This window comes from Littorina saxatilis, linkage group LG12, assembly GCF_037325665.1.
Source record: "Littorina saxatilis isolate snail1 linkage group LG12, US_GU_Lsax_2.0, whole genome shotgun sequence".
In the NCBI taxonomy this organism is placed as follows: Eukaryota; Metazoa; Mollusca; class Gastropoda; order Littorinimorpha; family Littorinidae; genus Littorina; species Littorina saxatilis.
Genome location: NC_090256.1, coordinates 71,721,815 through 71,746,314, shown reverse-complemented (window position 1 = coordinate 71,746,314; position 24,500 = coordinate 71,721,815). Strand labels below are relative to the sequence as shown.

The following is a 24,500-nucleotide window of genomic DNA, read 5'->3' as shown; positions in this document are numbered from 1 at the left end:
ATTTAGTCAAGTAGCTGTCGAACTCACAGAATGAAACTGAACGCAATGCAACGCAGCAAGACCGTATACTCGTAGCATCGTCAGTCCACCGCTCACGGCATAGGCAGTGAAATTGACAAGAAGAGCGGGGTAGTAGTTGCGCTGGGAAGGATAGCACGCTTTTCTGTACCTCTCTTCGTTTTAACTTTCTGAGCGTGTTTTTAATCCAAACATATCATATCTATATGTTTTTGGAATCAGGAACCGACAAGGAATAAGATGAAAGTGTTTTTAAATTGATTTGGAAAATTTAATTTTGATAATAATTTTTATATATTTAATTTTCAGAGCTTGTTTTTAATCCGAATATAACATATTTATATGTTTTTGGAATCAGCAAATGATGGAGAATAAGATAAACGTAAATTTGGATCGTTTTATAAAAAACATATTTTTTTTTACAATTTTCAGATTTTTAATGACCAAAGTCATTAATAATTTTTAAGCCACCACGCTGAAATGCAATACCGAAGTCCGGGCTTCGTCGAACATTACCCGACCAAAATTTCAACCAATTTGGTTGAAAAATGAGGGCGTGACAGTGCCGCCTCAACTTTCACGAAAAGCCGGATATGACGTCATCAAAGACATTTATCAAAAAAATGAAAAAAACGTTCGGGGATTTCATACCCAGGAACTCTCATGTCAAATTTCATAAAGATCGGTCCAGTAGTTTAGTCTGAATCGCTCTACACACACACACACAGAGACACACACACACACACACACACACACACACACGCACATACACCACGACCCTCGTCTCGATTCCCCCCTCTACGTTAAAACATTTAGTCAAAACTTGACCAAATGTAATGAAGTAAAAACGGGACAATAAAATTCAGTACGCCTTTGGCCAAACAAATACTCAAAAAATAAGCTCCCCTCCACTCCCCCCAAAAAGCCTAAAAACCTGGGGCACAAACTAAAAATAAAACTTATTAAAACCAAAAACAAACAAAAACTAGACCATAAAGCCTAAAAACCTATGGCACAGCCAAATACTTGATAAAATTAGGCAAAAAGTGGACCATAAAACCAACACCCCATATCCGTAATGGGCAAACATTGACGCTCCGGACAGGGAGTGTTACTAAACTGAACGAGGTTGAAATGATGATTGAACGGATACGCTTGTTCAAACAAGGCCACAAGGCTCTTTCACGTTCTCCCTATGAACACCTGTGGGTGGTCGGGGAAAAGAGCCAGGGGAATCATGAATACAAATGGATCGTGCGAACTCAGAACCCAGAACCGCGAGCCCCGCTGTTTTTGTGCGTGGGCTACACCTTCCACTACATAATCGGAGAGACACTGCGACAGTTCTAATCAATCTTTCAGGGAAGAATACGAAGTTGTAGTGGTTTTAGTGGAAGACAGATCGAGAATGCCCCAGAACAGACTGGGTTGTGTTACAGTTAACAACACTCTCGCTAAACACTTTCTACCCCACCTTTGATGACCAAGTTTTGTATTAGCCGAGACCAGCTGTGCTGCAGCAGGTCACTCAGAATTATAGTACCTGTGTAGTAACTGTGTATCAACATGCTGGAATGCAGGCGTTAGATCAATCAATCAATATCTATATATATATATATATATTATATACGACTTGTGTCTGTCTGTCTGTGTGTGTGTGTGTGTGTGTTCGCGATGCACGGCCAAAGTTCTCGATGGATCTGCTTCACATTTGGTGGGCATATTCAGGGACACCCCGGACACAATCTGGTCGATGAAAATTTTCAACACGTGCTCTCAGCGTGCAGTGCAGAACCGATTTTGGTTTTTCTGTTCATCTTCCCAGATCCATTCCCAGTAACTCTTCCTTGTCTTCTCCAGTGTTTTGCGTTTATCTCCCTTCCTTCATGTGGCGTCAATCCATATTCCCGTTACTATTTTTAGAAGGTCACTGTCCACAACGCTTTCATCCCGGCGAAGCCGGATATTCCCGTTACTATTTTTAGAAGGTCACTGTCCACAATGCTTTCATCCCGGCAAAGCCGGGTACCTGGCGAAGCCGGGTATTCGGCTCTACTTCTTCCCGACAAAGCCGGGTATCCCGGAGAAGCCGGTACCCGGCGAAGCAGGTAATCATCTAGTCAATCAATAGTCAATCAATATGAGGCTTATATCGCGCGTATTCCGTGGGTACCGTTCTAAGCGCAGGGATTTTTTTTTAATTTTTTTTTTTAAATGCAATTTATATCGCGCACATATATTCAAGGCGCAGGGATTTATTTATGCCGTGTGAGATGGAATTTTTTTTACACAATACATCACGCATTCACATCGGCCAGCAGATCGCAGCCATTTCGGCGCATATCCTACTTTTCACGGCCTATTATTCCAAGTCACACGGGTATTTTGGTGGACATTTTATCTATGCCTATACAATTTTGCCAGGAAAGACCCTTTTGTCAATCGTGGGATCTTTAACGTGCACACCCCAATGTAGTGTACACGAAGGGACCTCGGTTTTTCATCTCATCCGAAAGACTAGCACTTGAACCCACCACCTAGGTTAGGAAAGGGGGGAGAAAATTGCTAACGACCTGATCCAGGGGCGAACTCGCAACCTCTCGCTTCAGAGCGCAAGTGCCTTACCACTCGGCCACCCAGACTGTAGATGGACATTACAGGAAGCGACTGAAGCTAACAGTCTGAGCGGATATATATATATATCCGTTCCTGGTCAGATAGAGCCATATGAGTGGGTACGGATATATCCGTACCTGGGAGACAATGAGTTAACCGTATCTCAGACGGCGATTTTACCCTGTTTGCAAGTTTGTAGGCATGCTTCGTACAAAAAAATGTATGTATCAGTATCTTTCTCCCACTTCCAGTGCAAAATTTTACTAAATATCCAATATTGTTAACATTCTGCTACGAAAGAATTTATACACACGAGTTATTAATTTTACGACATATATATTAAAGACAAATACAACAACAACAAGTCGTGTAAGGCGAAATAACAACATTTAGTCAAGCTGTCGAACTCACAGAATGAAACTGAACGCACTGCTTTTTTCACCAAGACCACATACTCGTAGTTTCGTCAGTCCACCGCTCGTGGCAAAGGCAGTGAAATCGACAAGCCATGCAGAATAGTGTGGTAGTGGTCGCGCTGAGCAGGATAACACGCTTTTCTGTATGTCTATTCTTTTTAGCTTACTGAGTTTGTTTTTAATCCAAACATATCATATCTATATGTTTTTGGAATCAGGGACCGACAAGGAATAAGATGAAATAGTTTTTAAATCGATTTCGGAAAATTAATTTTAATCATCATTTTAATATTTTTAATTTTCAGAGCTTGTTTGTAATCCAAATATAACATATGTATATGTTTGTGGAATCAGAAAATGACGAAGAATAAGATGAAATTGTTTTTGGATCGTTTAATAAAAAACATAATTTTAATTACAAGTTTCCGATTTTTAATGACCAAACTCATTCATTAGTTTTTAAGCCACCAAGCTGAAATGCAATACCAAAGTCTGGCCTTCGTCGAAGATTGCTTGACCAAAATTTCAATCAATTTGATTGAAAAATGAGGGTGTGACAGTGCCGCCTCAACTTTTACAAAAAGCCGGATATGACATCATCAAAGGTATTTATTGAAAAAATGAAAACAAACGTCCGGGGATATCATTCCCAGGAACTCTCACGTCAAATTTCATAAAGATCGGTCCAGTAGTTTAGTCTGAATCGCTCTACACACACACACGCACAGACAGACACACACACACACACAGACACACATACACCACGACCCTCGTCTCGATTCCCCCTCTATGTTAAAACATTTAGTCAAAACTTGACAAAATGTAAAAACTACCTCAACACGGTGGCCTAGTGGTAAGGCGTCCGCCCAGTGAGCGGGAGGTCGTGGGTTCGAAGACTTTAAAAGTGGCAATCTAGTGGCTGCTCCGCCTGGCGTCTGGCATTATGGGGTTAGTGCTAGGACTGGTTGGTCCGGTGTCAGAATAATGTGACTGGGTGAGACATGAAGCCTGTGTTGCGACTTCTGTCTTGTGTGTGCCGCACGTTAAATGTCAAAGCAGCACCGCCCTGATATCACCCTTCGTGGTGGACTGGGCGTTAAGCAAACAAACAAACAAACAACAAAAACTGCGTGATAAATTAGCTTTCTCAATACGACATTCTCAGAAATCAAACTACTGCTATCCTTCAGGTTGTTGTTTTTTTTGCTTCAAGAAATAATTCATGTGTGCATGCACGAAACTGTACACGTTCCAAGGAATTTCAACTTGATTTAACCCAGTCAAGATCATCACACACACACACACTCACACACACTCAAACACACTGTCGGGGTGGGGAGGATAGAGTTGCACACACTGTCATCCACGGCTGGCGGTAATCCTTCAACAATTTCTTCTTTGTTACTTTCTGTTCGAGTTTCGGCGCACAATCTTGTCAGTGATAAACGACCCTCTGCAAACGACCACTGATAAAAACAAAAGAGAGTGAATAAAGAGAGAGAGAGAGAGAGAGAGAGAGAGAGAGAGAGAGAGAGAGAGAGAGAGAGAGAGAGAGAGAGAGAGAGAGAGGATTTTCTGATTTGAATATTAGGATAATGCAGGGCATTTCAAGATTTTTCACTTTCCATTTTTAAATTGTTCTTCGTGCACGCCAGAATGTAATCAAAATGATAGGGCGTTCTGGTTTCAGCTGGCTGGTAAATTCAGAAATATTTGATTTCGTCGGCGTATGACATGATGTTGGATTAGCATTACCTCACAAGTGCCACAGCTGTATCACGTGGATAATTTTACAGCAAGCAACATCTCCGGATGTATACTAAATTAAACGAAGCTGTTTATGAGGCGACAGTTCACAGCTTGCTGCGTATTTATATTAACGCCTGTACGAGTATCACGAGCAGTCCAGTTCCTGGCTCTGGCGCCACTTTCAATCACGGAGACGTTCCTTGTCAAAAACCTGCGCTGCGTTCATTTGCAGTAAATCACACAGGCAGATAGCCATACAGGAATCACACAGCCCATCACCGGTACCTTTCCGCGATTCAGTCTGCATGGTACACATTCTCCAGGGGGCAAAAAGGCCACTCAACAGCCAGACGGAGACAGGGAGGGAGGTATGGATGAGGAGAGGGAGGAGGAGGAGGAAGGGCTTATTACAATTTCAGACAAGCCGCCATCAACATGTTTCCGTGGTACCTTTACGGTGCAGCTACCATTCATTATAAGTGGATTAGTTCGGGCAGGTAAACCGCCGCCAAGCGCTAGAGCCCCTGCCGTGCAGGGAGAGAGAACGAGAAAGATGTGCCGATTTCCCCGCACAGTAGTACTGGTAAGCAAGAACCACAGCAAGGCCACCTAGCTACGCGGATCCGCTACACTGTGACTTTACCGTACCTAACGGCACCCCCTCCTCCTCTCTCTTTGCCCCCTCTTCTGACTCTGAAGTACAGGAACGGAATAGCTGACTAATGCATCTACGACCCCGACGAGGAATGAAACTTGAAAGAGCATAAATTAATCTCTCTCTCTCTCTCTCTCTCTCTCTCTCTCTCTCTCTCTCTCTCTCTCTCTCGCACGCACAAGCACGTGCATTCTGTTTACACACCTAGGTGAATTAACAATACTTTCTGAAGACGGACCATACAGTCACCGAGTCATATAGTGTACAGTATTACTAATAATACTTGGAAGTAGTGATACAGAATTCGGGACTTAACATAAATGTCCCCAGGTCAAATACTGGTCAAGGCATAAAGACATCAGTTCTCAGCAGGCCAGGGTGGACCTAGGTACAATACTTGACCGTACAGTGTATGCATGACAGACCCACTTGCGAGTAAGTGTCAAGTCGTCCACTTCATTTCCATCACGTCTGCATTGTTAATTTACATACATGTACAGTCGTAGCACAGGCAAAAAAACCTCCAATTTAGGCTTGAAGTTGAACAGTTCCTTGGTAATGGCATTATTTTCTATTATGTTGTTGTTGAAATAATGGCCAAACATACCAAAATTATGTTGTTGTTGAAATAATGGCCAAACATACCAAAATTATGTTGTTGTTGAAATAATGGCCAAACATACCAAAATTATGTTGTTGTTGAAATAATGGCCAAACATACCAAAATTATGTTGTTGTTGAAATAATGGCCAAACATACCAAAATTATGTTGTTGTTGAAATAGTGGCCAAACATACCAAAATTATGTTGTTGTTGAAATAATGGCCAAACATACCAAAATTATGTTGTTGTTGAAATAATGGCCAAACATACCAAAATTATGTTGTTGTTGAAATAATGGCCAAACATACCAAAATTATGTTGTTGTTGAAATAATGGCCAAACATACCAAAATTATGTTGTCATAACTCGCGCACAAAGTCTCTGTCATAACTCGCGCACAAAGTCTCAGTCTCTCTCTTTCTCTCGCATTAACTCTCTCTCTGTTTTTTTTTTACAATCACACATATTTGATTTACATTTAAAATCATTGACCCACCCCAACAAATTCTCACAATCAGGATGAATTTCATGAACTTTTTCATTTTATCTCCAAAACAGACCAGAAAGCAGGCAACGAAAGCTATTAAGCAGGAAAATGGTAGTATTCAAATTTAACCCAATAAACATAGCAACAGGTAAACAGGTCATTTAAAACAGCCAACCATGGAGAACACTTTCAAAGTTCCCCATTTCAATTTTCAAGCAAGTTTACCGATCAGTGCAGATTTTGGAATGTAGTTGCCCCTCTTATCTCTCACTCTCACTATGGGGCAAGTATTGAAGATACACAAAAGTAACATTTTCCTTGTCTAACTTTCTCTACCTCACTGCCGCGCACCGAACAACACAGCATTAAAACCACGGGGAGGAGGCCAGGGCGTCAAGCTGAAGAGAGCAAAGTGAACTGTTTACATTGGAAAATGTAATCTAAAACAATTTCACTCCCTCTCTCAAAACAAAACAACCAGCACAGTTTCTTTTTCAACTCAATTTGCTGAAGGGTGACTGCTGCATGACGCGCTGTGCATTCATGTCATTTCACTATTCTCTACATATATATGACGGGCGCAGTGGCGTGGTGGTAAGACATCGGCCTCCTAATCGGGAGGTCGTGAGTTCGAATCCCAGTCGCTGCCGCCTGGTGGGTTAAGAGTGGAGATTTTTCCGATCTCCCAGGTCAACTTATGTGCAAGGGCGGGGATGTAGCTCAGTCGCTAGCGCGCTTGATTTGTATCCAGTTGGCCGCTGTCAGCGTGAGTTCGTCCCCACGTTCGGCGAGAGATTTATTTCTCAGAGTCAACTTTGTGTGCAGACTCTCCTCGGTGTCCGAACACCCCCGTGTGTACACGCAAGCACAAGACCAGGTGCGCACGAAAAAGATCCTGTAATCCATGTCAGAGTTCGGTGGGTTATAGAAACACGAAAATGCCCAGCATGCTTCCTCCGGCTGCCTAAATGGCGGGGTAAAAACGGTCATACACGTAAAAGCCGTGGGAGTTTCAGCCCATGAACGAACAAAACAAACAAACTTATGTGCAGACCTGCCAGTGACTTAACCCCCTTCGTGTTTACACGCAAGCACAAGACCAAGTGCACACGGAAAAGATCCTGTAATCCATGTCAGAGTTCGGTGGGTTATAGAAACACGAAAATACCCAGCATGCCTCCCCCGAAATCGGCGTATGCTTCCTGAATGGCGGGGTAAAAACGGTCATACACGTAAAAATCCACTCGTGCTAAAAAACATGAGTGAACGTGGGAGTCTAAGCCCATGAACGAAGAAGAAGAAGAACTATTCTCTATTATGTTCAAATCACATTTTTATTCAAATTTTGCAGAACAGCTTTAAAGAATCCAGCTTGGTCTTATACAGTATTATCAATTTTCTGCTGTAAGGTCTGATCTTTGTCATGAACTGTCCTAACTTACAGAATCTGTTCATCCCTTAAATTTTGTAAGGCAGATTTTAAAAATCCAATTGTACGGCAACTATGAGGTCAGGCCTTTTTATATTTAGTCAAGTTTTGACTAAATATTTTAACATCGAGGGGGAATCGAAACGAGGGTCGTGGTGTATACATGTGCGTGTGTGTGTGTGTGTCTGTGTGTGTGTGTGTGTGTGTGTGTGTAGAGCGATTCAGACTAAACTACTGGACCGATCTTTATGACATTTGACATGAGAGTTCCTGGGTATGAAATCCCCGAACGTTTTTTTCATTTTTTTGATAAATGTCTTTGATGACGTCATATCCGGCTTTTCGTGAAAGTTGAGGCGGCACTGTCACGCCCTCATTTTTCAACCAAATTGGTTGAAATTTTGGTCAAGTAATCTTCGACGAAGCCCGGACTTCGGTATTGCATTTCAGCTTGGTGGCTTAAAAATTAATTGATGACTTTGGTCATTAAAAATCGGAAAATTGTAAAAAAAAAATAAAAATTTATAAAACGATCCAAATTTACGTTTATCTTATTCTCCATCATTTGCTGATTCCAAAAACATATAAATATGTTATATTCGGATTAAAAACAAGCTCTGAAAATTAAATATATAAAAATTATTATCAAAATTAAATTTTCCAAATCAATTTAAAAACACTTTCATCTTATTCCTTGTCGGTTCCTGATTCCAAAAACATATCATAGATATGATATGTTTGGATTAAAAACACGCTCAGAAAGTTAAAACAAAGAGAGGTACAGAAAAGCGTGCTATCCTTCTTAGGCTTAGCGCAACTACTACCCCGCTCTTCTTGTCAATTTCACTGCCTTTGCCATGAGCGGTGGACTGACGATGCTACGAGTATACGGTCTTGCTGAAAAATGGCATTGCGTTCAGTTTCATTCTGTGAGTTCGACAGCTACTTGACTAAATATTGTATTTTCGCCTTACGCGACTTGTTTTACATTTAGTCAAGTTTTGAATAAATGTTTTAACATAGAGGGGGAATCGAGACGAGGGTCGTGGTGTATGTGTGTGTTTGTGTTTGTGTGTGTGTGTGTGTGTGTGTGTGTGTGTGCGTGTGCGTGCGTGTGTGTGTGTAGAGCGATTGAGAGTACACTACTGGACCGATCTTTATGAAATTTGACATGAGAGTTCCTGGGTATGATATCCCCGGATTTTTTTTGATTTTTTTCGATAAATGTCTTTGATGACGTCATATCCGGCTTTTTGTAAAAGTCAAGGCGGCACTGTCACACCCTCATTTTTCAATCAAATTGATTGAAATTTTGGCCAAGCAATCTTCGACGAAGGCCGGACTTCGGTATTGCATTTCAGCTTGGTGGCTTAAAAATTAATTAATGACTTTGGTCATTAAAAATCTGAAAATTGTAATTAAAATTATTTTTTTATAAAACAATCCAAATTTACGTTCATCTTATTCTTCATCATTTTCTGATTCCAAAAACATATAAATATGTTATATTCGGATTAAAAACAAGGTCTAAAAATTAACAATATAAAAATTATGATCAAAATCAAATTTCCGAAATCGATTTTAGAACAATTTCATTTTATTCCTTGTCGGTTCCTGATTCCAAAAACATATAGATATGATATGTTTGGATTAAAAACACGCTCAGAAAGTTCAAACGAAGAGAGGTACAGAAAAGCGTGCTATGCAGCACAGCCAAACCACTACCGCGCTAAACAGGCTCGTCAGTTTCACTCCGTTTTGCACAAGCGGCGGACTACGGTCATTGTGAAAAAATGCAGTGCGTTCAGTTTCATTCTGTGAGTTCCACAGCTTGACTAAATGTAGTACTTTCGCCTTACGCGACTTGTTTAACATAGAGGGGGAATCGAGACGAGGGTCGGGGTGTATGTGTGTGTGTGTGTGTGTGTGTGTGTGTCTGTGTGTGTGTAGAGCGATTGAGACTAAACTACTGGACCGATCTTTATGAAATTTGACATGAGAGTTCCTGGGTATGATATCCCCGGATTTTTTTTTCTTTTTTTCGATAAATGTCTTTGATGACGTCATATCCGGCTTTTTGTAAAAGTTGAGGCGGCACTGTCACACCCTCATTTTTCAATCAAATTGATTGAAATTTTGGCCAAGCAATCTTCGACGAAGGCCGGACTTCGGTATTGCATTTCAGCTTGGTGGCTTAAAAATGAATTAATGACTTTGGTCATTAAAAATCTGAAAATTGTAATTAAAATTATTTTTTTATAAAACAATCCAAATTTACGTTCATCTTATTCTTCATCATTTTCTGATTCCAAAAACATATAAATATGTTATATTCGGATTAAAAACAAGGTCTGAAAATTAAGAATATAAAAAATATTATCAAAATCAAATTTCCGAAATCGATTTAAAAACAATTTCATCTTATTCCTTGTCGGTTCCTGATTCCAAAAACATATAGATATGATATGTTTCAACTTTGGATTAAAAACACGCTCAGAAAGTTCAAACGAACAGAGGTACAGAAAAGCGTGCTATGCAGCACAGCCAAACCACTACCGCGCTGAACAGGCTCGTCAGTTTCACTCCGTTTTGCACAAGCGGCGGACTACGGTCATTGTGAAAAAATGCAGTGCGATCAGTTTCATTCTGTGAGTTCCACAGCTTGACTAAATGTAGTAATTTCGCCTTACGCGACATGTTCTCTTTTCCAATACTGGTTAATATCATAACCTTTGCGTTGGAAGCTAGCAGTAGCACCTATGGGTTCTGACAAAGAGAAAGGAGTGTAGTAAGGCATTGCTGAAAGGGAAAAACAGACCGGAGAGACTCAGAGAGCGAGCAGGTAAGGGTCTATTTTTGGCCAGGGGGCTTGTGTGTCAGACAGCCCTCTAATTCCCTCAGCACAACCTCCAGTTGCTGAAGCAAAAACCTTCCCAGCTTTTACAGATAATGGGCAGGTTGAAACAGTCAGCAATATGCAGCCATAACTTTACAATGCCTGTAAACTGTACAAGTTCTACAACTGACTGGCTCAGCAAGTAGAGTCACTCTGCATGTATGCATTACTTGGAATGTCTGGAAATCTTAGAACTAATACAAGATAACATTACAAATGATTGAATAAGGAACCCAGCTGATTTAGAAAGCTATTTAGTGATTACACACGCTTAATACACAACTTGCCCTCAGGTTCTGACCCAAGTTCTGAATTATGCATAGGCTTTTTATACTTTTAAGCGGTGTGTATTACAAATACAAGTATTTACTTGATGAAGAAGTTTGTCATAGGTACGATACATTATGCGGAGCTAGCATTTTCCATGCAGTTCAGAATGCTCCAATGTTTTTATTTACACAGCTGATATATAAAAATCACTTAATTTTCGCAATGTGACTTGTAACTTGTACAGTATTTCGAAGTAAAAAAAGTAGAAAATAAAATGATTTATTTACTAATGCCATACACTCACTGATATGAAGCTATAAAGAACTTACGGTCATAACAAACAACTACTTAATAATAACACATTGAGGGAGATGATGAGGATCAAGCAAGATAACTGTTTTTGTAACATTCCTTCAACCAATAGCATTCCGGGTCAGACCAAACAAGCATAACAAGAAATAGTGAAACTGAAAGGGTCATAGTATTCATCCCTGGCTACAGTGGAGTGTGACAATTACCTTAACAAGTTCAGATAAAACAGTCCACACTTTAAGGAAGTTTACCAAACAGAATTCAAAACACAAGATCCGCAAGTCTGATAAGGCCAAAAAAAATAATAGGTGTGGTTACGGTAACATAGCCAAAAAAAATAGGGTAGGAAGGTAGGCAATCACTTTTTTTTTTTTTTACTTTTTTTTTATAATGTGTACAAATTAAACCTACTTGACAGGGAAATAAGTGTGCGACTCGGGCGCTTTCGCTTTCATTGCGTTTTCTGCACTCGTTTACTTGTTTTTTGTGTGTATTTTTTTGACAATTTATGTAATAAAAAGTTATAGGGTCGGCCCCAAAAAATAGGGTAGGTCGGGTTACCGTAACCACACCTATTTTTTTTTTAGGCCTAAGCTTAGCTCATAATTGATTCTCCAGCGCCACACAATTAGATTTTGACAGGGAGCCCAAGACCTGCTGACACCACACAATCCTGCAGGTCTAGGAGGGAGGCCACTCTGAGACTGTCAGCAAAATCAATAGCGGCCCCTGTCCCCAGCGGAGATCAATAGTGGATCATTAAGTTTCCCGTCACGCGGGGCCCAACCTAACCTTCACCCCCTGTCCATGGGGAGCCCTTAGCAAGAGGGAAAGGCCTGGCCACTAACACATCTATGCACACTGAAGCTTTACCCTCAGTCAGACACACACAAAAAAAAGGGTCAGTTAGCAATCCTGTTGCTTTTGAAACGGGCTGGATCATGGATACAATCATTTGCTTTTGGGATGATCCACAAAAAAGAGGATACTTTAAAATCAAATGCTGAAAGTCAGATACTGGATGGACTGCACAATTCTTCGCTGACTACCAGTACCACCAGCAGACTGTTCTGACACAAGTACAACAAAAATATTAGAAGAGGAAGGAGGGAGATAAGGAAGGAAAATCTGTTCTCCTAAAATGTGAGAAGGGAGGCCAACTCCTTCCCGAATCCTCCCATTTTCAAATCAACTGTTTCAACTCAAGATGTTAGATTTCCTTACAACAGCGATTGACAAGAAGACGAAGAAGTTTCAAGTATACAAGATGCCAACAGTAATGGTAACAATACCAACATAATAATTACAGCAACAGCTTAATACACAACTTTGCAATAGTTTACTTCCTCAACATGATTAAGGCAAGCAACCTGCAGCCCAGTCTACACATTGACCACCTTGGACATCTGACTGGGAAATTTTACGTAGTTTTCAAAACCAACTAATCAACACTAACAAAACAAAAAAAGTGGTCTGATGTCGCAGTATCATTACCCCTTCCCTGATAAACAATGCATAATTTTCGCAATGCAAACACACACACAGAATAATATTAATAAGAACTTATCAAAAGTACATGTAACTATTATGCTAAATCAATAAATGATTCCAATTTCCATTCTTTCTGAGTTGTTCTGTCATAAATTGACAACATTCCAGTCACAACATGACATGATCAGTTGTAACCAGACGATCACCTCATCAACTCTGCATTCGGCAGATGAAATGCAATTGCCGCCAATCAGCCTATCGCAATGCCAATTTTCCATGAAGCCCTGACACTACGTCGTGCTGGCTTTGAACCATAAAGAATCTCTGATTGCATGCAAATTAGGTGAGCCACAAACGCTCTGAAGTTCAAGCAAAAAGGAGCATTTCAAAGCCTTTATGGGTCATCATGAATCACAGCATTGCTTCTCTGTGAATCTCATTACAAGCTGCATGTTCTCTAATACAGTGAAACGGAAAGAATGACATTCTGGTTGAACTGAAGCCCCTAAGAGTAAGATTTCTTCTTCTTTCTTTCACAGTTTAACTTAAACTAAGTTAAAGGCCTTCCTTATTTGAGCCAAAAGTTGACTTTGCGAAGAGAGCGCCTTTTTTACCAAAACATTAGTGCCAAAGCTTCATGAAGTAGACTTCGCCCAATTAATATCAGACTGAAAAATTGTGTTTTCTCATTATATATATTTTCCCTGATACTACTACTAGCCTGCTGCAGCACAGATGATTTATGGCTCTTTCTTTTATTTTGTAGAACTACATGTATCTATATATATATACGACTAGTGTCTGTGTGTCTGTCTGTGTATCTGTCTGTGCGCGATGCGCGGCCAAGGTTCTCGATGGATCTGCTTCAAATTTGGTGGGCTTATTCAGAGAGACCCCGAGTCTCTTCTTCTTCTTCTTGGCGTTCGCAGAGGTTACACAATCAGTCCAGCACTGGTGATAAATGTTGTCGTTTTCTCCAACTCCTGTCGACTGCCGTATAGTTTGGTCTGCAAGGGAGTTGGTGACGGCCACACTTCTTTTCGTTCCTCATCTAGTAAGGGACATCGCTGTAAGATGTGTTCCGCTGTTTGGTCCTCTTGACCGCAGGCACAGGTTGGTGATGGCGCCAGCTTGAACTTTCGGTTCATGTGAGCATTGAGCCTGTTGTGGCCAGTACGCAGCCTGATGAGGTTGACTTGCTGCTCTCTGGACATTGTGTGGTAGTCATCTCTGTTTGTCCTTGGCCTCATCAATGCCTTGATGATTGTCTTCTGCTCACTAAAGCTGACACTGTTTTCAGGTTGGTCTTCCACGGCTCCTTCTTTTGCCAGCTCATCTGCCCTTTCATTTCCTGGTATCCCACAGTGTGCTGGTATCCACTGGAGGACAACTCTTCTGGTTTGTCTGACCATCTGTAATGTTTTGGCCAGCTGTGGGAGTTTGTCGTTCTCTAGGGCCTGAAGGACTGAAAGGGCGTCCGAGAGAAAGACAACTTGGTAGCAAGGGTCTGCGGAGTCCTGAACGAAGGAGGCGGCCTGCATGAGAGCTTCTGCTTCTGCTTTATAGTTTGTGCAGTGTTTGCCAGTGGCAACGCTGGATGTAGCTGTATGTCCCCCAGGGAACTGGATGAGAATGCCTGCACCTCCATTGAGCACGGCGTTAGTTGCTGATCCATCGGTGTATACATGGATCCACGCCTCTTTTGGGTACTGTTCGTCGATCAGGGCTAAGGTGAGTGCCTTTCGAGCTGTGTCATTCTGATAGAGAGACCCCGGTAACAACCTCATCGATGAGATATTTCAACACGTGCTCTCAGCGCGCAGCGCGGAACCGATTTTGGTTCCACCTCAGCTATTTTGGTTCCATCTCAGCTACCCGGGCCCCCATACCGACACACCATAGCCGCTACACCACATCACAACGCCAAACTTCTCGGTGGATCTTTTTCAAATTTGGACACCGTATTCAGCTACACCCCGGACACAATATCATCGATCAGATATTTCAACACGTGCTCTCAGCGCGCAGCGCTGAACTAATTTTGGGTTTTGTGTTCATTTCACCATTATAAGTAACTCTTCCTTATCTTCTCATCTTCTCCAGGTTTTCAGCGTTTACCTCCCTTCCTTCGTTTGGTGCACTTTTGTGTGAGTGGAGCGTCTTCGGATATTCCCGGCGTTCTGTTACTGTTTCTATTTTTAGAAGGTCAACGCAGTGTACAGAACGTAAATTGGACCCGTAAATTATCCTCACTGTAAAAGTGCAAAGGTCGAATCAATTTATAGCCACGCGAAAAATACACTGTCATCTATCTCTCTATAGATACGGCTTCTCTGTGTTTTTGTCTGTGTGTGTGTGAGTGTGTGTGTCTCTATGTAAGCAACACCTGTGCATTGTTCAGTTCTGTTTGTGATCTGGTCTGGCGGCTTTTGTGTAATTTTATGTACGGGCCTTCCTTTGAGAAGCCATAACTTGCTCAGTCCTGTTTGAGTGGAGTTCGCCTCCAAAGGTGATTAACACGGTTACATTCGTCGACAAGGATGGGACTCGATATGGTCAGGAATGGCATTATGGCCACTGAATCATTTTCGTGCTGTTCCCATTCCACGAATCTGGGAGGGACCTAAGCTTGGCGGGTCCATTGTTCGGACCCGGCGAAGCCGGCGTACGGCTCTAAGTACTTCTTCCCGGCGAAGCCGGCTACCCGGCGAAGCGGGTATTCATTCTAGTATTACATAAATATGTATGTAAGTATTTGGTCAGACTTGCTGGGTCATTCAATGTACACATTGTATGAGTTGTCTACATGCACTATAATGCAGTGGTGCTCTCAAGCCTCGGTCTTGGATAACTGGTCTTGGATAACTGGTCTTGGATAACTGGTCTTGGATAACTGGTCTTGGATAACTGGTCTTGGATAACTGGTCTTGGATAACTGGCGGATACTCTTTTTTTAATCTGACGCATTGTTCTGATCCTTTGCTGGTAGTTTAAACATTCTCTCCGTAGCATTTGGGAAGCATGGAACTCGCCATGTAAACTGAGAAAGGAAAGACAATTGGAACTGTCTCTGATGAACAGACGATGTAACTATCTCAGTATCTGTAGCCAGGAAATTTGGAATGTTTTCAATACAAGCCCAACTGACCTAGTCACACAATATATATAACGCATTCACATCGGCCAGTAAAGCTCAGTAGCCTATTAGGCGAGCATTCACCTTTCACAGTTTCCCCCACCATGTATTGTATTGTAATTTGTAGAGTCCCATCTACTGCTACACTACTTTTTAATAGAAAGGTAAAGGCACAAACTGACAAAGTACAAACACTGAAACAGTAATGAGCTTGTTTGCTGCGCAACCTTATTTCCTGTACGGCTGTTGTATAAATTTTTTTTTTAAATAGAACTGAAAGCAAGCACTGTCAGTGTCAGTGTTTTTAAATTAGTGCTATCAGTATCAGTATCATAATCTTTCATAAATCATCACGCAGTATTCTAATTAATTGATCTACTGATTCTACTTTGACAAATCAAACCTTGCCCTACTCACAAAACCTGTCACTGTTTTCAGTTTCATCCCCGTACACATGAAATGAATAATAATTCTGAATCGATGATACTATTGAACTATAGCCAGCAGAGCCTGCCAAGTGCTGCAGTGTACACAAGGAGAAAATATGTCCTGTTGCTGCCCATCTTCCCCCCACAAAGCTGGGCCAGCATTTTGCTCAATGGAGGACCTGAGGTGGAAGAACAATGTCAACAGCAAAAATCAAGAGAGACAGCGGAGAGAGTGATCAATGCCTTCAACTCACAGTTTGCGCAGCATGGACAGTTCAATGAACGACCGTTCTTTCAGCAGCGTCAGTTGATTTTGTGTCAGGTCCCTGCAAGACAGACAACAAATGTTCAACCACATGTTTCAACTCGATGAATGTTCAATTTGTATGTATACATTGTACATTTGTAGGGATAAGGTTGTAGACCAATATGAGTGGATCGAAGCTTTTAGTTGTGTGTGTGTGTGCAGGGCCGGACTACCGGGGGGGTTATGGGGGTTGCGCAACCCCCCCCCCCCCCCCCCTAGCCTGAACATGTACCTAACTTATTTAAAACATTTTTTATTATTGCTTATTTTATGCCGTTTCATGCAAGGAGCGACCATTTTCTTATCTCAGAATATGACCTACCCATCAGTTTCAGGGGGCTTCGCCCCCTGACCCCCACAAGGGGCACTGCCCCTTGACCCCGCCCAGGGGCGGACGAGGGGGGGGGGTTTCTAGGGTTTCCGGACCCACCTTATAAATATAAAAATATAAAAATATGAAAATATTGAATGAGGTATGCATTTCTTTATTTTACATTGAGTTTCAATTTTGGGGGTTATAATCAGTGACAAAATCTGCTGCCTGAAACTGGTAATGATCATCCTCAGAATGCACCAGATTGCACCATTTTGCATCCTTTTTTTCAAAATTTTCCGGGGGGGCATGCCCCCGGACCCCCCTAGCAAGCTAGGCGCTTCGCGCCGTCGGCTCGGCGCTTTGCGCCTTCACACCCATATCTTCACAATATACTTTTGAAACCCCCCCCCCCCCCCCCCCCCATACAATGAACTGATCAGCCCCTGCCGTCAGGGGGGATATCCCCCTGGACCACCTCTAGCAACCACCCCCCCTCCTCTTAGCCTAGTCCGGCCCTGATGTGTGTGTGTGTGTGTGTGTGTGTGTGTGTGTGTGTGTGTGTGTGTGTGTGTGCAGGTGTGTTTTTGCTAGGATACATGGCCTTGAGCTCTGGTGAGAAGGGGCAATTCATAAGTGATCATGATTATTATGTTTGATACTTGAACCCATGCAAGGTCCCTTAGCTGTCTTTTTCAGCTTAACTTATTGTCAATGTCAGGTGCACCAGTAACACTAACAGTAACTACTAACAATGATTTTCCAGTTCAAAATGAAAGCATTAGTCTTATCTAAATAGCATGCTATGTTATTTAACGAGCAACAACTACAGCAGTAAATTCTTCTTTTTCTTCTAGCTGCATTCGTAGGACTGCGACTTCCATGTACACTAGTAGACATGAGTGGGCTGTTTTACATGCATGGGTCTTTCCCCCCACCATGTATAGTCAGTCATACTTACATTACGGGAATGCTGGGAGTTTCCCCCACCATGTATAGTCAGTCATACTTACATTACGGGAATGCTGGGAGTTTCCCCCACCATGTATAGTCAGTCATACTTACATTACGGGAATGCTGGGAGTTTCCCCCGCCATGTATAGTCAGTCATACTTACATTACGGGAATGCTGGGAGTTTCCCCCACCATGTATAGTCAGTCATACTTACATTACGGGAATGCTGGGAGTTTCCCCCACCATGTATAGTCAGTCATACTTACATTACGGGAATGCTGGGAGTTTCCCCCACCATGTATAGTCAGTCATACTTACATTACGGGAATGCTGGGAGTTTCCCCCACCATGTAGTCAGTCATACTTACATTATGGGAATGCTGGGAGTTTCCATGTGTGTGTGGTTTCTTTTTAGAGAATCATGGTCAGGAATCTGTCAAGGTGTCCAAATGCAAAAATCCTGTTCTGGATACTTTTATTACTTTGTATTTTATTCTGTTTTTAAATGACTACAATATAAACAATACAGTTATGAAGTATTCCTCATGCAGATTCTATCCATAACCAAATTGATGTCTGTCCATCGCCTGGATGCTGAGAAAATTGACTTTGGAGTACCAACCTAACTATTCTATCGTGATTTGTTATGATTTCTTGTTTCTAACTCACAAAACTGCAGACAAAAATAGTGTAAAAATATTTAAAGAGGGTGATTTGATCATTTCTACACCGCTGACCGTGCTTTTTTCAAATTACGTAAGGCCAACAACAACAAAATAGTCTGCTTACGGTATCCCGACCGACCCTATTTTTTCGCGCGACCTTTGACTTTATTTTTGCATTTGGGGAAGAAAAAAATAATAATAATTAAAAAAATTAAAAAATAAATAAAAATAAAAAAAATCTTTGTTTTTTGGCAAAATAACTTAAAAATATGGTTTTTGGGAGAGAAAAAAAATAAATAAAAAAAATTAAATATCCCGACCTACCGACCCTATTTTTTTTGCCTATGTTACTGTAAACAGACTATTTTTTGGGGGGGCCTAATAACCTGATGATTGAGGTTAAGGTTTGCAAAACAAATGACATGAACATTTACTGGAACCTTTTCTGTACTTCCATAGAGAATTTCTTAAAAACAGTGTATAATGTTGAATTGTATCTTTGATTCTGAGCTTTGGTGTAAAGTAACTAACGGATAAATGATTTTGCTTATATATTGAAGCAGGAGCAACTTTTTTCAAGTGTTGCTTTAGTACAGATCTGAGATCAACTCTACATTCAGCCATCAAGCCATCGGATAGTGAAACAATTGCCTAAAGCTGAACCTAAGAAAATGACAGCACCTTAAAATTATGTTATGGTGTAAATGTAACATACAATCATTTGTGCTTTATCTGCAAATATTTGATAAACCGAACACTTTACTGTTAAATAAAATGCTGCAATTGAAGGACAGGAGTACCGAGATGTTTATTCATGTAAATTTAAGGAGGTTTAAAAAAAAAGTCTACAAATTGTAACACTTTTTAGACTCCTTGACAGATCCTTGGCCACTGTATACATGTATATATATGTATGACTTCATGCAAAAGATGCAAGAGTTTTAACATTCCTTCAGGCATCACACACTGTCACACAGAGACAGACAGGTTCAGTTACTTATTTCTCACAATTCCCAGAAACACTCACACTCACAGTGACACACAGAGAAATAATACAGTTGCATATATTTTATATATATTATATATATACTTGTAAATTAAAATGAATGTTCACCTGCGATAGAGCTGTACTGTGTACAAGACTACAACAACAGTTGATACCTTAAACTTAGTTAAACTTAAAGTTAAATACTTATAATACTATACTGTTCAAAAAAAGAAACGCATAGTTGCTACTTGCCAAATTTGTTTTATTTTTCGAAAAAATTAACAGAAAATCCAATATTTAGATTATTTGTTTGAAATTTGGTATGGACACAGTTGAATGCACACACAGTTCATTTGCATCTTCAAATCAATCAGTCAATCAATACGATTGGGTGCCGAGGCTGTCAAGTCAGTAGGGGGTGTGACTGCCTTGAGCAGCAACAACTGCCCGGCACCTTCTGGGCATGGACTGGATCAGATGCCGGATATCTTGCTGTGGGATGGTGTCCCACTCCTCCTGAAGTGCCTGCAATTGATCGCGGTGATTTGCCGGCGCTTCTTCTCGCCTGCGCACACGTCTGTCCAATTCATCCCAGAGGTGTTCTATCGGGTTCATGTCTGGCGACATGGATGGCCAGGGAAGCACCTGGACATGGTGGTCGGTGAGGAACTGGGTGGTGAGTCGTGCTGTGTGCGGGCGAGCGTTGTCCTGCTGGAATATGGCATCCTGGTCAGCCAGAAGAGGAAGGGCGTGTGGGCGCAGAATTTCCTCCACGTATCGCTGGGCAGTTATGCGCCCTTGGACGTGCACCAGGGTGCTCCTTCCAGCGGTATTGATCGCCCCCCACACCATGACGCCTCCACCACCATGAACGGGTGCCTCATCCACACAGTTGGGCGCGTAACGTTCGTTTACTCTCCGGTAGACCCTCCTCCGACCATCATGTCGCTGGAGCAGGAAGTAGGACTCGTCGCTGAACCACACGTGTCTCCAGTGATTCCGGACGGTCCAGCGAAGGTGCTGGTTGCCCCACTGCACTCGGTTCTGGCGATGGCGGCGGGTGAGGACAGCTCCTCTGTGAGGTCTGCGAGCTCTCAAACCAGCTTCATGCAGGCGGTTCCGCACGGTCTGGTCCGATAATCGGTGTGGCCCGGGGAGAGCCTGGACAGAAGATGAGGCCGACAGGAAACGATTCCGGAGGTGGCGGAGCCGTATGAAGCGGTCGTGAGCAGCAGTTGTCGCCCTTGGTCTTCCCGCTCGTGGCAAGTCAGCAACGGAGCCAGTGGCTTGAAACCTGACCCACAGTCTACTGATGGTGCTCTGGGACACGTGGAAGTGCCTGGCGATTGCACTTTGACTTTGGCCTGCTTGTAAACGACCCAATGCAATTTGGCGGTCTTCTCTGCTCAATCGGGCCATCTTTCGTCGCTGAATTGTCGTCTGATTTCTTTGTGGCGAACAATCCGCTTTTATGGGTTTTGGAAGACATGGTGAGAGCTCAATATTCCCCGAGTTTCACGAGATTACACTGAAGCATGACGAGTGGTCATGCCAAATGAGCAATTTTGACATTGTAGCCACTGATAACGCATGCGTCACGTGCAGAGCTCACTTGTGGCAATGGACGAAAGGTCGACGACCAGATAAACATTTTCTGCAGTTTGGTGGATATCCTTGTAGCCATATAACTAAATTAACCAAATATTACAAGCTATGCGTTTCTTTTTTTGAACAGTATAATAGTTTCTTAAAATAAACTGACAACAATATAAATGAACTGTTCCAAGAATGGATGTGAAGGGGGATGAGTGCCTACGTTTACCAGGACAGGTGTTTGATTGCCAGGACAGGTGTGAAGCTAAGGCCAAAAAAAAAATAGGTCTGTTTACGGTAACATAGGGTGAAAAAATAGGGTCGGTAGGTCGGCTTTTTTTTTCTTTTTTTTTTCTCCCCTCTCTATGATGTTTCACAGTTCATTTCTTCTCATCAATCCCTGTTTTTGCCCAACATAACTATAAACAGTACTTTGAGCTTACCTCCCTTCTGTCGTCTGCTGTTTGAGCGCAAACAGCTCTATTTTGGATGCGTTTTTTTTTTTTTTCAGACGATCCAAAAAAAAGATTAGGGTCGGGCCTAAAAACTAGGGTCGGTCGGGTTACCGTAAACAGACCTATTTTTTTTTTGGCCTAAACAATGTGCGGTATACTTACAAGTGGACAGTGTCAGGTGGGAAGGTGAGGTGGGCAAGTGAAGTGAAGGGAGCAGTGTGCTTGGAACACTCCACCCTCCTGCCTCTCTGCTTCTTCTTGGTTCCCACCATGGTACACTGGCAGCCAGGGACGCACGCGTCCACCACCACCGCCAGTACCATCATCAGCACCACTGCCAACGACCACCAGTACTTCCCTTGCACCAGGGTACATCTCCACTGGAACCTCATCCTGCCCAGTTCAGGCTGTCACTTTCACACCTGACTGAACCTCATCCTGCCCAGTTCAGGCTGTCACTTTCACACCTGGGGTAACACAGGTACCCAGCACCTATTCATTTCTGTTTTCAATTTCACTTGGGTGCAACACTGACTATGGTTGACTTCTTAGGGTATTCCGAGGCTGACCCACATAAACTGTGTCATAATCATACTGCATCCATCACAATTCACATGTTTCTCCAGATTCCTGAAAATAACGCAGTTTTGTGATAGTAAATAATTTCAAAGTTAAGCCTTCCTGGTCACTGAGTTTCACCATCCTGGTCTGTCTGAAAATATTTATACCCTAATAGTAATACAGAGCTCTTTGAAAACCTACCACTGGCCAACACTAGTGAAACTGACAGATTTTTTTTCATCTAATATCTAAATCTAATATCAACAAATCAATAGCTCTACTAAGTGTATTTTAATAAAACCTCTGGAAAATATCTACAAAAAAAAAAGAACTAAAAGTAAAAGCTGAACACTGCTTGAATATATTTACTTGTTACTGCTAGTTCAGATAGGTCTGTATACATTTATATTCATTTCAATGGCCTACTGTTACCCTCCAACAAAGATCGAGACAACTTTAGCTACATCGGTAGATACTGTTTTAGGCGAAAAGCACAGGAAGCTGGCTGGAGATAGCAAAACACTACACTCAAGCAGGCAAGGTGAGAAGCAAAGCCAGCTAAAGAAAGCACAGGCGCTTCTCCCTCTTTGATCCTACCGACTGGTATCATGTCAAGGGAATCCGATATCGGGTCACGCTTCCTCACACCCCCTCCCTCCCTCCCTCCTCCTTCTCCTCCACATTCATTCAAAGCACCTCTGATCGGTGCTGAAAACAACGTCCCGTATTATCAATCCTGGTCAAAGTATCCATTCTGAATCACACAACGCTTGGTTCGGGAGGGAAGCCAGCAGCAAAGCCCTCCACACCAGTACGGGTCTTGAATGGAGGAATCTTCTCTACTGGGGCGACTGAGCCCCTCATGCCCCGCACTCCGAACCAAGAAATCTGCACGCTGCTTTCGCCGCCATTGCACGCAATCCGCTCTCCAAGTACAAATCCAACGAAGTAGGATGAAGCACAGTTTAACAGCGTATCCAACAATGTGCATCGAACAGAACGGAGAACACAATCCAGGCAACTAGCACACTAGTTTACCTTGTCAGGCGTGCGGCGATTTTTCCAAACATTGCGAGCCATCTTGCCTCTCTGTTCTCGTGACGTCACGGGTTCGCGCGGTTCAGTGGCTTTCATTGGTCGGTGCTGGCGAAGAGAGCAACAATGATCGACTGAAAGTTTTAGAAAGGCAACGTGTGTGTTGAGGTAGTGGGATATACTCCTTTCCTTTTAATATTTCTCTTGTTCCTCTACAGCTGTGCATATTTTTCTTCCACATTCTCTTCTCCGAGCCGCGTACAGCGGTGGGCTAACATCCGAAAAAAATAACTTGACTGACCGAGAAAAAAACATGAGAAGAAGAAAAAAGTAATAAACTTACTAGACTGTATGAAGATTGAAACAGGCGTCTATAAGCTTAATTATTTTAATTTCATGAAACACATCGGCTTGACACTTTCAAAATGGGCTATAGTAATGTCTTAGTTTTAACATGCTGTAGACTTCAAGTTGTTTGGCAGTTCAGTCAAGTCGGCAGTCACTGAAGTAACTTCAGGGTGAATATCATGCTGATCATATATACTGCATAAAAATTTATCCGACATGATACGTGAGAGAGACCACTCAGTCATTACATAACAATATCGTTCAAACCACACGTGTGTATATCAGTCATGTAAATGAGGTCATGATTGTCAATCAAGTCAGTCTGGCAGGGACCTGTTTTTCCACTGCTTATGATGCCAAACTGAGTCACCGAGACAAACGTCATTATGGAACTTACAAATGTGCGCTCGCTAATTCCCCTCGATGAATTGTTAGAACAAACAAGTCATGCTGCACTTTCCAGAGTGACGTTTCTTTGCTTTGACGTAAGAGAATACTACATGGCTTGCTGTTTCGTAGGCCTACAAGATCACCGTGACTATTTACATTACATTACATATTGCGTCAGTATATTTTGCACAGCCTACCTGGTAAGTTTAGTGTTTAGTGACTCAGTGAAGAATATACAAAATTATTCGAAGTAAGACATGACTATCAAGCAGCCAGTGAAGGCCCAGGATTGCGGGCTCCTCCTCGGCATGAGTCAACTACCACGGAAAACGAGCCTATTATCTTTAGCACAAAGGCCCGTCAAAAACCCTCAAAATAAGGCCT

General features: G+C 42.1%; 1 protein-coding gene across 2 annotated transcripts in view; it reads right to left on the bottom strand.

Annotated features, from left to right (window-relative positions):
• LOC138982724 (adhesion G protein-coupled receptor A3-like) overlaps window positions 1-23,420 on the bottom strand; it is a 72,352-nt gene extending 48,932 nt beyond the window's left edge. The window contains exons 1-3 of one of the 2 annotated variants that reach the window (XM_070356046.1): window positions 23,040-23,420; window positions 21,945-22,412; window positions 16,761-16,832 (exon numbers count right to left, since the gene is read on the bottom strand). In XM_070356046.1, coding sequence (XP_070212147.1) covers window positions 16,761-16,832; window positions 21,945-22,174 — 302 coding nt within the window. In that variant the 5' untranslated portion in view covers window positions 22,175-22,412; window positions 23,040-23,420. Of the gene's footprint in view, window positions 1-16,760; window positions 16,833-21,944; window positions 22,643-23,039 lie in introns of those variants that run through there. The other variant, XM_070356047.1, reaches the window with a different exon arrangement.
• Window positions 23,421-24,500: the final 1,080 nt, after the last annotated feature.